Raw genomic sequence first — 16,364 nt, 5'->3', positions numbered from 1 at the left:
CCCGCCAGGATCACGGCCGGAAAGGCCAGGTGGAAGGCGGCGGTGGGTAAAGCATGGGGTTTGTCCTTCCCTTCGCGGCTCCCACGGACCCTCACCTCCTCGGGAGCCAGCCTCGACGCCCTCTGGCGCACACCCCGCTCCCCCCAGGAACGGGAGCAAGAGCCAGACTTCTTTTACTTAATTAAAAAAAAAAAAGTCAGTTTTATTCAAGAGAAACCAAACACACGCCCACTGCCACCCCCACACTGGAGAGACTTGGCTCTGCTGTTAAAAATTCAGGAGGCATCCCCAGAGGCTGCAATGCCCCCAGTCCGGGCACAGAGCACCCGTTTCTTTGGGAGGGCTCCTCTGAAGAGCCACCTCTCGTGTGAGGTCCTCGGCGATGGTGGGAAACCGCAGGGTGGTTGTGCCGGGTCCGGGGCCAGCCCCTCAACCCTGCTCCCAGTGCGGCCCTGACACCCCGTGCAGGGTCACACTCCCCAAGCTGTGTCCCTGCCTGCTTCAGCCCTGCTATCCCCACATGCCTTTGGCTGGCTCTCCCCCTGACAAGGGGCTTTGGAGACTAATTTAGAGAGGACAAGGCCCAGAGAGGAGGAATGGGGGCAGGATGGCCGGTGCAGGGTGTGGGGTGCAGTACAGGCCCACAGCAGCTGAGGGCTGGTTCCCCAACACCTTCAGCACCAGCAGGGCTTGCACTTCAGCCATCCACTGGCTGCAAAGAGAACAAGTACTGAAATTCCTTCAAAAAATTCACTGAGTGTTTGCCTCCCTGCGGGAATGCCCTGTGGTAGCCACACAGGAGGGGGATGCCATCAGGCCAGGAACTGTTGGCCATTTAAACTACATCTGAACAATGAATGCATATTGGTCGGTAAGAGAGCCACTGAGAAGAGAGGAGAGCTGATCCAGCAGAGGTAGCAGCTGTGCAGAGACCAGGTAGAGCTGGGTGGGGGTGCCAATGAGATCACCACTTTAACAAAATGAAAACCAAAACTGAGAGAAGCAGCACTGCTCATGAGGCTGTTTGGTGTGACACACTCCCCAGCCCACCCATGTTGGAAGAGGCACGTTCAGCGTGGAGTGTGCTGCGGAGGGGAGGGATCCCTGGGCTCAGGCACACCATGTCCCCCACACCCCACCTCCCCACAGGCAGCACCACCCTGACCATGGGGGATGGCCCTACTGCTTTCCTATCTGTGCTTCAGCTATAGGGAAGGGATACCCCACTGCAGCCCCATTGGGGCAACCCACCAGCACCACCCAATCTCCACAGAACAAAAGGGAAAGGCAACAAAACAAACCCCACAGCACAAACAGAAAGGGGACCACCAGGCACTGGCCCAAGGCTGCTGAGAGGGAGCAAGCCACTCTGCATCCCAGCAGTGTCACCCCCACTGCAAGGCACAAGTCCCTGCACGCTACAGCTCAGACTGTGAGCGGGAGATGCGTGGGCCCTTGCGGATCTCCTTCCGCTTCTCCTCCTTCTTCCTCCTCTTCTCCTCATCCCGCAGAGCCTTCTGAAAGGTGTCGGCACTGGGGAAAAACTGCGGGTTGACAGCAAGGGGTCAGCATGGGGGAGCCGCCACAGCCTCCCAGAGGCACAACCCCCCCAAACCGATGCACAAGCCTCACGGTGCCAGGGGGCTTGAGGACAGATGTGGCATGAAGCAATTAGGGTCTCAACCATGAGGCAGGTGGCCACAGGAGAGAGGAGATGGCACCAGGTACCTGAAGTCAACCACAGCCCAGCCAGTAAATTCAGTGTGAGCATTTCAGTCACACTTCCTCAGTGAGAGGGGTTTTTGGCTATTCTCCACATGACATGTGTTCGCTTCCCCAGCCAGCTGCCTGTAGCTGCAATGAGGATGGGGAAGTCCTCAAGGTGAACTGGCAGCATTGCTGTCTTACCTCTGAGTGGTCCGTTTTAAAGGGATTGCGGTAATCGGGTGATTTCTCACTAATTCCCAGCTCCTGAGCCATCTGCAGAGCAAAGTGAAGACTGTGTCGGGTAGTGGTGCCTACCACTCACACTCCCCCTTTACTGTGATGAAGGTCCCCTACTTCCCACCAGCCCCATCTATGCTCTATGCTCTTCCTCCATCCCTCAGCCCAAGGACAGCCCTTAGCCATAGGGTACACTCCCCCTGCTCTCCTTTTACCCCCAAAACCTCCCCCCCAGCCTTGCAGCAGAGTGGGGACACGGCAGGGGGACCAGGAGCCGTACCAGCCGCAGGACCTGTGAGTGGGGCCCCTGCTCGAACACACCCGTCAGGTTACAGAAACCGATCCCCCAGCGGATGAGGTTGTTCCAGTTGGAGTTGCGGTCGAAGTAGTGATGCACAATCTTGGGGAAACGCAGGACGACATCTCCAAAGAAGGCAGTGTTCTCCACCACGTGGGAGTATGCTGTGGGGACAGCCACCAGCCCCATCGTCACACATGTCCCATCCCACTGGCACTTACGTTCCCACCAGGAATTGGGGAGTCTGTGTGCAAATGGGTAGACTCCCCAGTACAAACTGGTCAGAGGCAGCAATAGGGTCCCTGACAGGGATGAGCCCAGGTCTATTCTGGATACACAGAGGTTTCATACCTACCCCAGTGCCAGTCCCAGGAGGAATGTCTGTGAAGCACCGGAGCACTAGAAAACGAGGGGGGTAAAGACTGGAGAGGACCTACCATCCTTTATCTTTTCGTCCTGAGGGAAAGGCCCATCGGGAGGCACGTCAGCAGCGATGAGCACAGCACGGGAATCCTCCAGCACCTGCCAGAGCCCTAAGTTACTGCCCTGTCTTTCCAGCTCTTTGCTGGACCCTGAAGGTGCTGCTCCAGCTGCCCCACTTTGAAGCCCTGTGGCATCCTCCCTTCAGGTCTTAAAGCTCACCTGCCACACAATTCTTCCTTCTCTTTGACCCCATGAAGGCCCTCCAGCCCTCCCCACTTCAGCCCACCCTTTCCAGCCCTCCCCACTTCAGCCCACCCTTTCCAGCCCCTGGAGCGTGGCCTGCATTGTTGCTCACTTTGAAGAGTCCCTTGAGCATGATGTCAATGATTTTGTACTGCTGGTTGACGTCATTGAGCTCAATCAGATTCTTTAACGCGTTCATCTGGTCCTTGCGTTTCACCTCGAACAGTTTCTTATCTGCAACACTGTCAAGGACACTGCTGGCATTCTGCCACCACACTCCCACGCTCCCCCTCTGCCAGGCACCCAGCATCATCCCAGCCACTCCCAGTTCTCCACGGGGTGCCTGAGGGCTGGGGGGCAGCACCTAAGCCAGGGTGAAACACAGATTTCCAGTGAGCCCCATTGCCCAGACACCCCAGCAGGACCTTTAACAATGCTGAGAGCTGATGGGGAGCTTTGTACTTGCCAGTCCGTGCTCTGGCTGATGGGCTAGAGGAGGAACATGAACTCCCACTTTCCCTATATGTGTCTCCACATACTAAATATCTTTTTATACTTTGCCTGTTCACAAGAGGATGCTGCTGAATGCTAGGAAGGGCTTGCATTAGCCCACCTCCTCATGGCTCATAAATGCCTGTGGCACAGAGTAGACCAAGTGCCACAAGACCAGAAGTCCTCTTCTACCATCCCAGTTGGTGACCGCAAGGCTCTGAGACCCCAAGCGTGCTCTGCCACCCAGCTGGCCATGCCACTTCCAAGAGCAGACTGGGAAATATGTTCAGTGCCCAGCATGATGGACCAGAAAGGAAAAGCAGAACACCAGGCACCACTGCCATTACTGCTCCTGCACCAAGCCAGGCACTTGGTTAGCAAGCCCAGGAGCTTGGCTAAAGCACTTCTACAAAAGAGCAAAGCAGCAACTTCCCAATACTTATGGATTCTCTGTTTTCCGCTTCCCTGTGCCGTTTTCCATGGTCTCTGGCCCTTTCCCTGCACATAAGCTCCCTCCACCTTCAGCACATATGTGGGCAGGCTACAGAGGATACAGATTTCCAAGCCAGAGTCTACCCTCTGTTGTTCCAGGTCTGCAAAGCTGCCCCAGGACAGCAGCAGCATCAGCAGAAAGGGACAGATGAAGAAAAAATCCATGTTGGCCGCTGAAGCCTGGAACAAAACAGACCAACAAAACCAATGATCAGTGAGGAGACTTATGAAAAGAAAAAGTCACACAAACCACTTGGGACTGATAACACATTGCATTTGCCATCGGGGTCCTTGCCTGCCTCTCCCTTGTCCCCACGAGGGGTTTGAGGGAGACAGTCACCAGAGCAGAGTCATGGGGTGATGCTAGAGCCAGCTTGCTCTCCCCTGCAAGGTCTCTGGTCTCCTCCTCCTCTCTACCTGCCTCCACTGTTGGCTGGGCCCCCAGGGATCTGACTGAGCACTGACCCAGAAGCAAAATTAAGTTCTATCCATTCTCCCAAAAATAACAGCTAGCTTTTTGCTGTGTTTGTGAGTTAGGACAGTGCAGCAACTGAAAGAGCAGGACTAGAGGTGAAAAGGATCATCAGGGGGCTGAAATCCATGTCTCCTTCAAGTCCCAGGTGTGACCAGCTCGGCCATCCCCCTTCATCCCTTGGGGTGCTCGTACCTCGATTCTTTCCCTTGGTACAAGCCAAGTGCCAGCTGCAAGCCCCACACCAAAAAGCTACAGTTGGGTGATCTGGTGGTAACTTCCCCCTTGCCCCAAACAATTCCCTGCCCTGGCAGTAACTAAGGCTCTGCAGGGAAGCTTTTGGGCAGAGCTGCTCCTGATCGCAATGGTCCCGCAGACAGAGCCAACATGCAGAGAGGCTGGAGGAAATAGTCCTTGAGAATTAGGAGCCTAGCGTCTTGGACACCCTAGTCCTGGAAAAGGAGAGCAGTACCTCAGCCTCTACGCAGCAGAATTCCAGGTGGCCTGTCCACAGGGACAAGGTTTCCACAGTCAAGCAGCAACCACTGGCAAATACAGAGGCAGCAGCTCCTTCAGAGGCACTGCCCAAGCTCCCTCCAGTTCCTGAGGTAAAGGCAGATATGTAAGTCCACAGACCTGCTCTCACCCTGTGACCCACTGACCTCCTGAGTCCGAGCTCGCCTGCCTGGCCAAACCTCTCTCTGCAATGCCCTAACACTGGAACAGAAAAAAAATCCCTTCTTGTTTATTTCCTGTTTGTTCAACCTCAGGCCCATGAGAGAGGCAAAACAGGCAGCACCAGCAGCTCTCCCAGCCCTGCAAGTACCAGCAGCAGCTCCTGCCATGCACCTCCTGCCGAGGCTAAGCCAAGCACCTTTGCAACCCTGATGCGGGCAGGGGAACAGCATCAGGCAAACATGAGAAACCCTTTGCATTATTTTGCTGCTGAGCTTTGTAAAAGGTACTCTGGAAGGAAACAAATCAGAGTAAATACAAGCAGCATTACCAAGGAAGGCTCAGCAGCACACCCTATGTTTTAAACACAATGCAGAGCCAGGATGGCAGCATAAGCCCCCCACACCCCCGTCCCCTCTGCCCACAATGGTGCTAGGATTAAGCCATATTCCAGCCATCCTGAGCTCCACACAGCACACCAACAAGCCAAGGCTGTAAGGAAAAATTCTTCAGCCCAGGCAGCCTGGTCAGCTCCAAGAGACTACTTCACCCTGCCAAAAAATATGACCCAAAGACCCAAGGCCTGGCTCAGTAAGGTGGTGCAGGTCGCCCCTCAGCTAGCCCTCCACAGCTGCTACTCCCTCACAAGCTCTCAGGGAGGAGAAAGTGCAGCAAATCAAAAGCACAAAGTGTAACTGCCCTGGGACCTGGGCTACTATTTGCCCCTTGGATTGGACATGTGACTGTAAGAACCAGGCTGGTTATTTGCCTTGCTCATGGAGAATTGGAGAATGATGTTGGAGGCAGCTGGTGGCCTCCAGAGCAGGCTGGAAGGCAAACAGCAGAAATACTGCCCACAACAGCTCTGCCACACTCCTTGTGGCAGCCCCAGCACACCAGGTCAGGGCAGGGGCTGCCATGTCCCATGCTTCCACCATAGGAGCTGGGTGGCCAGAGGATGTTCCAAGGCAGAAGATATTGACCTACTAAAAACCCTGTTCAAGGCAGCAGCAGAAAAAAGTACAGCTCTCGGCTGAAGCAGTTGACAACCAGATGGATGCTGCAGCAGAAGGTCCACCAGGCTGTCTGGCTGCTCCTGAGTCTCGGAACAGTGATGAGATTTTCCAGAGACATGATGAGATGCTGCAGTATAGATGGTCAGTGTTTTTTATGAAAATATTTTCAATGACGTTACAGATCCTCCTGCACCAGCTGTAAAGACTGCCATGAGACATGGTTGGCAGACAAGGACTGGAGAACCATGCCATACCAGAAGCCCATCACCTTTTCATCTGACCCCTTCCCTGCTGGCACTCATTCTCACATTGAAGGTACTTACTGCCATTGTCCATCAGGGCTGAAACACCCCACCAAAAATGAAGCAAGGGAAACAATTATGTCCTGCTTCTTTCCCTCACCCACAGGAAATGTGAGGCTGCTGATGCCATGTGGGACCACCTCAAATTTATTTCCCTTCACTGCCCTGTCCATTTCACCCCATTTTAACAGCAGAGGACATTCCCTCCTCTCCCAGCTGGATTGTGTAAGCGCAGACATGCCAAAGCTCCTTGCAGATGTTCCTCCATGCTTTGCCCACAAACTCTCTCGTGCGTCTTCACACCTGCTGAGGGATGAGATGGAAGCATCACAGAGCTGCTCCTTCCTTCCCTCCCTGCTCCACCCTAAGCTGATTCCTGCCAAAGACAGCTCTGACTGATGCTCCCAGAGCAGTCCAGGGAGCCAAGGCCTGGCCTGATGCTACAGATGGGAAGGGGTTTCCACCAATATTCCCTCAAAGCCCTGGCCAGCTGGTTGTTTCAGCAGAAAGCCCACCAGTCTGTCTCACTGTCTCCTATCCTCTTAATTTAATTTAGATGTGTTTTTCCAAAGACATGACAACAGATGCTGCGTTATAGATGGTTAGTACTTTCCATTAAAATGTTTTAATGACTTTATAAATTTTCCTGCAGGAATCCCATCTGAACCAAGCATCCCTGAGATTTATTCACTTAATGAGCTTGCAAGGCAGAGCCATGCTGCCATGCTTTGGTTCCCAGGAGGAACTTTCGCAGGACCCCCCACCTCCTCTCTGCAGGGCACTGGAACTGCAGGGGGAAAAGCATCATCAGCCTGCCAGTGCCAGGAGCATGCTGTGGCAAAAGAAGGAATGAAAACTCCCCGCCCCACGAATCCATTCCCAAGCCGCTTTTCCAACAACCAGGTGAGGATTAATCTCTTGTCACAGCTGAACCAAAGCTTTGGAGTGAAACGCTGCTGCTCAGACTTCTGCTTGGACATTTCTACTTGGGGCATACAGGACCAGCTGCTTCAGTTGAAACACCACCAGTCATTTACACCTGCTTGTCTCCAAACCTCCCCAACCACCAAGCCCAGAGCTCACGTGTCAGAGAGTTTGGCAGCCCCGACAGAAGCCAGAGAGGTGCTGTGATTTCCAGCAGGAATGGGTCCATCCCAGCCCACCCCCGTGCCTCCCGTCCTGCTGGAGGGGGTCAGCACCACCTCGAAGTGCTCGGGTGGCCGCGGGCACAGATACGGGGCTTCTCCCGCAAGAACCACCGAAAGTAAGGGCAATCACACAGCGACAGTGGAGTGGAAACAGGATTAGTACCCGTGAGTACCGCGGCCGCGCTGCGGGAAACCCAGCCGGAGCCGTGTCAAGTGGACGCAGCAGGCGGCACACAGGAGGATGCGACCCCTCGGGACGGGACGGCAGCTCCCTCCCGGGGTCTGCGGCGGGCCGCTCCTCCCGCCGCTCCAGCGCGGGGCAGGGCGAGCAGGCGGCGGTGGCAGGCAGCGCCCGTCGGGCACAGCCCTTTAGCCCAGGGTCCAGGGAAGTGCCCCGGGGACGCACTGCCCGCCCCGCTCACCGGTCACTCTCGTCCCGCATTATCTCCCGAGCGATCCCCGGGCTGCTCCCGCCCTTCCCTCCTGCCCTGCCGCGGCTGGGCAGCCCCGCCGTGCCTCCTGGGGCGGGGCAGGCTCCCCGCTGCCCCGCAGGCTGCCCCTTCGGGTGGCGCGGCCGGTCCCCTCACCTGCGGGCCGGGAGCCGAGGCCGGCGGTCACGCCCGCCACGCTGCCATGCCGGTGCCGGTGCCGCCGCCACCGCCTCCCCGCTCCGCCCCGTCGTGTCACTTCCTGAACCCTCGCCCCTCCCCGGCCCCGGCCCCGGCCCCGGACCGGCGGCGCTGCTCGGGCTCCGGCGCTACGAGGGGCCCCCGGGGCTGCTCTCGTTGTGGGAGAGTTTCTCCCGGCTTCGAGAGGGAGGGAACCCCGTTAATCAGAGAGCCGACGGGAATGGGGCACTTAGAGGGCGTGAAGGCAACAGGACAGCGGGGGCGGCAGTCAAAGTAGCTGCAGTCGAAGGGACCACTTGTGAGAGTGTCCCCAGTTCCTTGGCACACGCGGCGTAGCTGCCTCCCCCGGGGTCCTGGCTGAGCCCCACCGCCCCTGCCAGCCCTGAGCAAAGGCGCCATCCCGCAGAGCCATGAGCCAAGGCGGGGAAGCAGAGCACCTCTTCCATGGCATCCCTGTACGCCGTCGTTTCCCCACGCAGGTCTGTAGTTTGATAGCTGAAGGGCACCAACCAAGCCTCACCCTGCATAGAAAAGGAAACTGAGTCGTTTCAGTAACAGAACTTTATAAATGAGTTTCAATAAACCTTTTTCTCAAAATGAGCAACAAATTACTTCCTTTGTCTTATCTTCTTTTCTCAACTACTCGCTGGGAATAAATGGCAGGATGGGGGCTTCTGCTTCATTCTTTCCTTTTTCCTCTGCTCTGTGCACCATCTCTTCTCATTTCAATCTCCAATGTGTGAGAGGGACACTGCCACACTTCCCAGACATCTGTCATTGACATCATGAGTGGAAACTGAAGGAAGGGCATGGCTGAAACTCCATCGTGCTATGGGAATTTCCACGTGACATCACTCACAGGAGGTTTTCCTTACAAAACCAGCCCTCCCCAAGCCATAGAACCTACTTCCAACATCTGTGAGAAACATCAGCATAGGTAAACCTTTCCCAACAAAACTGTTGTCAAAGCTTCATTTTGACCAGGGGATTTTGTGTCCCGTGTTCATGACTATCTGGATGGTTTCCACCAGGACAACTTCTCCTCTCAGTGTCCCCACAACAGAGCAGTAGTACCACATTAGGGGTAAGCACAAGGGCAAGCTATTCCTAACAGAACAAACACCTCACCCACTGTGCACCCTGCACATGGCTGATGACAGAGCCCCACAGTGAAGAAAGTCTCCACACTAACAGGAAATCACTGCTATGGCCACTTCCATCACTGTTATTTATATGCATGAGGCAATGCAGTGTGACAAAAACAGGAAGGCAAAAAAAAAGTTTGAGAAATAACCAAATATTGCATCGGGCTCCCTCTTTCTCCACAAGGAATCTGGGAGTGACCCCGCCTCCATCCCCAGAGAAGAGGAGGATTCAGTTCTCAGTGGGGGACTCTAAGGCCAAGCAGAATAAAATTTCATAACTCCACTCCCTGGGTCCCCAATTCCCCCTGCACTTTGAAAGTGCCTGAGTCATCTTTGGGTTTGCACTACTTCATGGACATACTGGCTCTATCTGGCATGCAGACAGAGGTTAACTCATTGCTCATCCTCCAGGGAAATCAATACAGGGATCATTACTGCTTTGAAGTCAGACTCCACCGGCCTCTCCTCTTTCATCAGACCACCTCTGCCTTAGAGATGAATGCAGAGAGGTCTGTCTTTCATCCTAAATGTCTGTGCATTTCCCAAACATCTGCTCAGATTAGGAGATGATGAAGTCTTTCATCCCAAAGTTAGTCAAGTGTAGCAACTACTCAAGAGTTTTTCAATTTTGTCTCCCTTCAACTGGAACAAGAGAAGGAATAGCAGATTAAGTATCCCTTCCACCTCTGTTACACTTACTGCTCATATCACCTATCAAAGCCATCTGCCCAGCAAAGGATACACAATGTCCTGATGTTTTACACATGTGGACTTCTGTCTCAGCAGGCGATCCAGTAAGGTTTGAATGGTCCCTGACTGCACTGGCTCCACCTGGAAATGACTGCTCTGAATCTGGGCAGTCAGAAGAAAGAATGATTTCCAGACCAACAAAAAACTGTTGGGTTTGTTACTTCATACTCCCTCCATTATCTCCACACAGAGCAATGAAATTTTCAAACTTTGATCCGGGGTGTAATCAAGGGGCTGCCCAATCTGGAGACACAGTTTAAGCAGTGGCTGGCATCACTCCCTTTCTGATTTCACTGTATACCCTTCAGGGCAGTAGGCCAAGGTAGCAGCTGCAGGATTCTTCTTCATCTTACTATAGCCTCCTCAAAAGGAAGTTTATGGTTCCCCATCAAAGGCTAAAGCAAATGCCTAGGGATTCTCTTCCCATTTTCCTAGGCAGTCACTGCTCCCTTACCTGACAAAGGAAGAGATGAAGAGCACAAGATGTGGCCTCAGGCAGCTTTGCTAAGTTGGCTTCTGCTGCCTCCTGAAGAATCTGGCTAATTTCTTTTTGAGAAATAATATTGCTGCTCTGATATCTCACAAACTTGAACAAAGGAAAAAATAGAGGCATTAAATAGTGAAAGACCCACAGACTGCAAGAATGACTCATCGCCTGCAAAGACCTCTTCTGTGTAATGGGATGCTGCAGCACCCTAACCACAGGCCTGATTTTTATACCACTTCTAACAGAACCAGTGCAAGTAACTGTGTTGACAGTGCTCGGATTTATAGCCAGACTTATTTTCGTTTAGGTAGGGAAGGAACTAAAATAAATCAGGTAACCTTTTAAAACTGAAATAAACCAGTAAATACTCACAGATCCATCTTGTATTTCAAGGGGGAAGGTTCACATTAATATCCCTTTCCTCTCATGCCATGCAGGCTTTATCTCCAGTATTTCTGCTGGCTAAGATCACACTCCCCCTCTGGCCCACAGGCCCCACATACAGCAGGGTAGTATATTGTGCTAACTCCCTGCCCTGAAAAGTCAGCTCTGTAAGGTCGAAGACAGGGAGACAAGCTGTCAGCTTGCTCCTTGACTCGTAACAGCAGTTGCATGTTCTCTGCAGGTTTCCCCTCTCCTCCCCAGGGGTCCTAGATGCTATAAATAAATGCTACAAACACCAGAAGAACAGGACGTACTCACTAACAGCAGTCAGTTTCTGCAGGGTGTGTAAGGGAAGTTCACTTGAAAGTATCATTGTTAATATAGGGTACGGATATAGTGCCAGACAAAGCCACAGCTGTATTTGGTTGTGTGTGTGTAGCAGGTTAAGTTTCAATAACTGGCCCACATACATTGTACCAACACACGGAAAAATGGAGAACAGCCTGCCCTTCTCCTGCTCACCAAAGTCATCAGCCTGAGAACTTCTGGCTGCAGAAGGGACTTCTGGCCCCCATTGAGTAGTGTGAAGAGCAGGAATTGGTGCCACGGCTGTGAAACAACATGTAGAGCTGGGAGAGAAGGAAAAGCCAATGAAAGACAGCTGTAAAATGGCCCAAGTGACAGGCTGAACCCAGCTAAGGACAGTCTTCAATACTGACCCCAAGTTTTCTCTTCTGGACCCCATGCTGTGAAACACTAAGGGGATATTTTCCTCTGGTTTTACTTGCTTTTTAATCTGTCACTCTTAGGGCAAGTTTAGTCAAAAGGACAAAAGCTTAACAGCTTTTCAAAGTAGAAAATACATTCTGTCCATCTTTGTGCTGGTGCAGGAAGAGAAACCCTCTCCTGGGGTGTATGTCATAAAATAGTAAGGCAATATCTTTAGCCAGGGGTTTTAAAAATAATACCCTCTGGTTTCAATATGAGGACAATTCTCCTGACCTCAGTTTTTATTTAGCTGCAGAATACCCTCTGGGGAATGAAGAAAGCCCTATAAGAGAAACTGCACAAACTGAACTTGGATCTGCATGAGACAGCATACTATGGGGACCAGCCAGGCTGATGGCAGCAATGCAAACAGTCAGTAGAGAAAATGTTCTTACTTAGGAACATACATGATAAACATATATGAGGTAAGGCTCCTAAGTCTGCGATGGCAAGAGGTCTCTCACTGAATGCTAAAATTAGAATGCTATTACCTTGTATTTATTGCTGGTTAGGAGTGTGGAATGGACAACTACAAGAGGCCAGCTGATATAACTTGTTATACCATGACAACTCACCAGAGTGTTAGAAAGGTCTCTTTTCCACTGACAGTCACATAATCTCCCTATTGCCACTACAAGAATTTTTCCTATAGCAAAACAACACTAAAAATAATGTAAAATACTTTTGAGGCTATCTTTTAGAAATGAGAAAGTACCAGCACTGAGCTTGCTCTGCACATCTGGAAAAAATTCTGGACTGAGTGAGGGCTTAAAAAAGCCTTAGATGAATTGAGTCCTAGAGGCACAGTTCAGGACACTCTTTCCAGCCAAACACAGCTATGACCCTCATTCTGCTTGAATAAAAAGAGTCCTGTTGTGAACTTCAGCACCATAGCAGCCAAAGTGACAGGTTCAGCTGTTGCTGAAGCAGCATTTCATTAGCTTAATCCCAAGTCAGCAGAGCCCACCCATAACATGCCTCTTCTTTTTTTTCCTAACCCAGCCTTTTAATAGCCTCCCTTCAGCTACTGGCTGTCATTCATCTGCAGTATTACATCTTCATCCAACTGCTTCGTCTCTCCCATCAGTGTCCCTCTTGTCTGGTGTTCATACACTCCATCCCCTTCTCTCTTAGTGTTTAAATCACTGAAGTGAGCAGGTCAAGGTACAGAGAACTTTCTGGTTTAAGAACAGAGCCAGCACCTGCATTTCATGACTCCAGGCTGACCATAAGCAGAAGGGTCTATTCTTCCCTCTCAACTGTACAACACCGTCATCTTATATTGCAAACATAGTATGCATTAGGTCTGACATGGACTCTGGAAACCAAAGCATTCACCCCACAAAATCTAGAATTTTCATCTTCCATTCCCTAAGGTTGCCGAGTACCCTGTTCTCCCTTCCCTCAGGGCCAAACTGTGACAAACACTACCCTTTTGTAAGACAAACCATGCTCAGATCCCTTCCCCCATCTATATTTATGGTCTAAAAGGTTTGATACAATTGGCCTGGAAGTCAAAGACTATTCTTATACTCCTTCCATTCCCAAACCTTTTACTCTTACAAGAGTGGACAATGACATTTTACCTTCTGGAAAGCACCTTGGTGTCCAGAGTCAGAGTGAGGGCCCATGCCTGCAGCGGAGCCAGGCACTGTGATTTCACCCCACAAAGCACATGATTAAGTTTAGACATACAAATAATTTCTCTTACTGGGCATAAACTCATTAAGCATCTGCTCTAGAGCGCTAATGGATAGAGATCAAAGAGCTCAAAATCACTGCAGGAGGAAAACCAGAAGAAGAAGAAAGAGCAGGGAAGACTTTACCAACATCCTGGTTCTTCACATACAGGTATTCCACTAGGGTTTCCAGGCAGGCAACCACGGCCTGAGAGAGAAGCAAGTCTTTCTGGAATACCAAGAAAAAAAGGAAAGAAAAAAAAACCAAAAAACCAGTCAACAGATATTGTGAGAGGAAAATTCATAAAGTGGCAGGATCTGAAGATTATTCAGCACAGGAAAATAACACCTTTCATCTCCTTCACGGGATGCAATGTACTGCAAATTATCTGTCACATCAAGGAGCCAGACAAAGGCACAGGGCTACTTATTCTGAGACTAAAAGTATATTAAGTAACAGCCTCCAAAGAATAAAGATAGGAGCCCAACATTGCTTAAGAGAGTTAAATGTAAACTGATGTACTACCTCAGGAGCCCAGCATCACTTGAGCAAGTTAAATGTATGCTGATGCCCACCTTGCCAGGGGCATGGGGGAGGGACTGGGCTTTGTTACACTTTTCCCACATCTGTCCCTATGGATGTGGCATCCCTGCAAAGTCGGAGATGGGAAAACAGAGATCGCCGTTAGTACACGGAATTTCAGCTACCCAGTTCAGCAACAGGGAGCACCGCATAGCTTGATTTACCTTCTTTCTCACTGCACTATGCTGCAGCAAGAGCATTTTCCCTCCTCCTCATCACATGTCTGAAAGGGATGGGAAATGCAGAGAGAAGGCAAAAAAACCCAGGCAGCCCCTTTGATTCTGTAACAGGGTGGTTTCTCCTTGGGTTAAAATTCCTGCTTGAACCCCAACACTAGGGTTGTTCCAAAAGTCATATTTTATATACCTGCAACTGGACATGCACCAAAAGGTTCTGCAGACTGACAACAAGCGAGAAGACCTGCTGTGTGGCAAGGGGGTGCAAGGCAGCATCCTGCAGTGATGATGGCTGTGGTTGAGTAGCACCTTGTTCTGTGTTTTGGCCAACCATCACCAGCAGAGAGGATGAGAAGTTCTGTCGTAGGGCAGCTCTCAGGAACTGCATGATGCTCACTAGACAGGGAGATGCTTATTAGTGTGTGTCAGTGTTTTTCTCTGCCCTGGCCTGTGTGTTGGTGCCTGTGCATTAGCATGAGATAGGGTGAGAAGAAAAAATTTAAGAGCCCACCAGAGTTGTCTGGCAGCTGCTGACAGCTGCAGACAGGAATGGCAATATGAGTTCCCTCGTTCATCTCCTTCCTTGAGACCCTGTTACAGTTCACACTCAGTTCCAGATGTCGCTACCAATCTCTAAGGAGGAATTGTACAAACACAGCAGAACTCCAGACAGTTCCCTTTTGCCCCTTTTCACCACCAGTTACACACTTACAAAGCCAAATGGACCAAAGATTCCAGATTCCCTCTACCATCCCATTCTACAGGCACCAGTTCTCCTTGGTTGCTTGTAGCATGGTACTAGCCAAATCCCTGTAACAGATGCAAAATACCTAAGAGCAGGATTGGCTTCTTATTCCTGAAGATGACTGCATTGAGGACTTCTTTTAGGTCTAGAGAGAGTGTCTGGTGAACCTAGAGGAGAATTAAACAGAAGAGAAAAAAGGGTGTTAGTTTGGACCAGATAAAAAGCTCCCATACATACTTGCAGTCATTAGATGTTACCTCGTGATGACCATTGAAAAACAAGGGAACAGCAACAGGATTTCAGGAGACCAACCCAGAAGGGAGAGTTACATCGTTGGGCCCTCAAGTTTCATTCACCACCGGCTGCCAGCCCTGAACAGCTTCTAAACCACAGTGTAATTCGTTTGTCTTTCTCACTCTCACTACTACTTGCAGGCCTTCTGGCATGTGGCTGTCAGACTGCCAAGCACACGGAGCAGCAGGAACAGCCATCACCAAACACAGCTCTGCCTTAGCCACACAGCCAGTCAGGAAGACTGACAAGCCATGCAGCCAGAAGCCAGCAGTGGCAAGAAGCTGTTCCTGCATGCTGGAGCTGGGAAGCCTGCACAGAGCACAGGGATGGGAACTATGGCATGGGTGACAGGTGTAGAGCAGGTTAGGGACTTGGGAACTAGGGGAAACAGGAAAGGTCAGCCTGAGAGGGCAGTCTGCAATATGCAGTTTCCCTCACAGAGCCACCATCCAGCATAGAGGTCATGAAGCCTCAGAGAGAGCCCTAGAAAGGTTCAAACTCTTCAGTAAGGCAGAGAGTTGGTATGGGAAGGCAGGCATATAAAGACCACAGGGTTCACTCCCTCAACAGGAGAGCTAGAAGTAGCTGCTGCAACATGGGGGCAGTGGTTAGTCGTCTAAGAACTGACAAGCCAAAGCCTTTAATAGCCCACCATCCATGAGCCTTGTTTATCCTCAGGCTTCTGCGAAAGCCAGTACCACTTACATAGTTAAGATGCAAGCTGGCTATGACCAGATAAGTTCTCACTATTAACATCAGCCTGAGATGAACGTGGCCATTTCTTGGAGCCATTGTTCCCCTCTAAAAACTGCAGGCTCAGGGAGGCAGCCCATCATTAGCTTTACAAGGGTCTCCAGGATGTTTAGTGCAGCTCCAGCTATACTGCACAGCAGAAAGCAGCTAGAGAAGTGACTCCTCCATTTCTTCCTCCTCAGCAGAAGACAGATACACTGACACTTAGAAACACTGAAGCATCTTTAAACCACTTCCATTTGCCAACTGTATCCATAGTTCCTTTCCTCATCTCTGGTGCAAAAAGGACTCTATATTGTAGCACATCAACACAGTAAGGTATTGATACAGACAAGCAACAGCTTTGTAAGCAGTAAATGATTGCACTTCAAGGATCAATACAAGCTGAGAGGATCAATACCAGAAGAAGCTCAACATTTGACACTAGAATCCCTTTTGGGACTGGCACAACACTGACCACCCAGAC

The 16,364-nt window shown here is 51.1% G+C and overlaps 1 protein-coding gene across 11 annotated transcripts in view; it reads right to left on the bottom strand.

The window, feature by feature from the left end:
- Positions 1-185: 185 nt before the first annotated feature.
- Positions 186-16,364, bottom strand: part of LOC139670320 (coiled-coil domain-containing protein 134-like) — a 46,615-nt gene continuing 30,436 nt past the window's right edge. The window contains exons 25-35 of one of the 11 annotated variants that reach the window (XM_071551867.1): positions 14,937-15,018; positions 14,297-14,502; positions 13,495-13,576; positions 11,423-11,529; positions 8,572-8,655; positions 3,955-4,072; positions 3,021-3,142; positions 2,680-2,764; positions 2,225-2,406; positions 1,909-1,980; positions 186-1,544 (exon numbers count right to left, since the gene is read on the bottom strand). In XM_071551867.1, the coding sequence (XP_071407968.1) occupies positions 1,419-1,544; positions 1,909-1,980; positions 2,225-2,406; positions 2,680-2,764; positions 3,021-3,142; positions 3,955-4,072; positions 8,572-8,655; positions 11,423-11,529; positions 13,495-13,576; positions 14,297-14,502; positions 14,937-15,018 (1,266 nt within the window). In that variant the 3' untranslated portion in view covers positions 186-1,418. Of the gene's footprint in view, positions 1,545-1,908; positions 1,981-2,224; positions 2,407-2,679; positions 2,765-3,020; positions 3,143-3,954; positions 4,073-4,836; positions 4,968-6,598; positions 6,664-7,927; positions 7,955-8,092; positions 8,180-8,571; positions 8,656-8,683; positions 8,906-10,021; positions 10,132-10,483; positions 11,530-13,494; positions 13,734-14,296; positions 14,503-14,936; positions 15,019-16,364 lie in introns of those variants that run through there. The other 10 variants (XM_071551878.1, XM_071551876.1, XM_071551870.1 and 7 more) reach the window with 10 other exon arrangements.

The sequence above is a fragment of the Pithys albifrons genome, chromosome 3, assembly GCF_047495875.1.
Source record: "Pithys albifrons albifrons isolate INPA30051 chromosome 3, PitAlb_v1, whole genome shotgun sequence".
Taxonomy (NCBI): domain Eukaryota; kingdom Metazoa; phylum Chordata; class Aves; order Passeriformes; family Thamnophilidae; genus Pithys; species Pithys albifrons.
The sequence above is the reverse complement of the archived record's forward strand: the minus strand, read 5'-3'. Positions and strand labels throughout refer to the sequence as shown.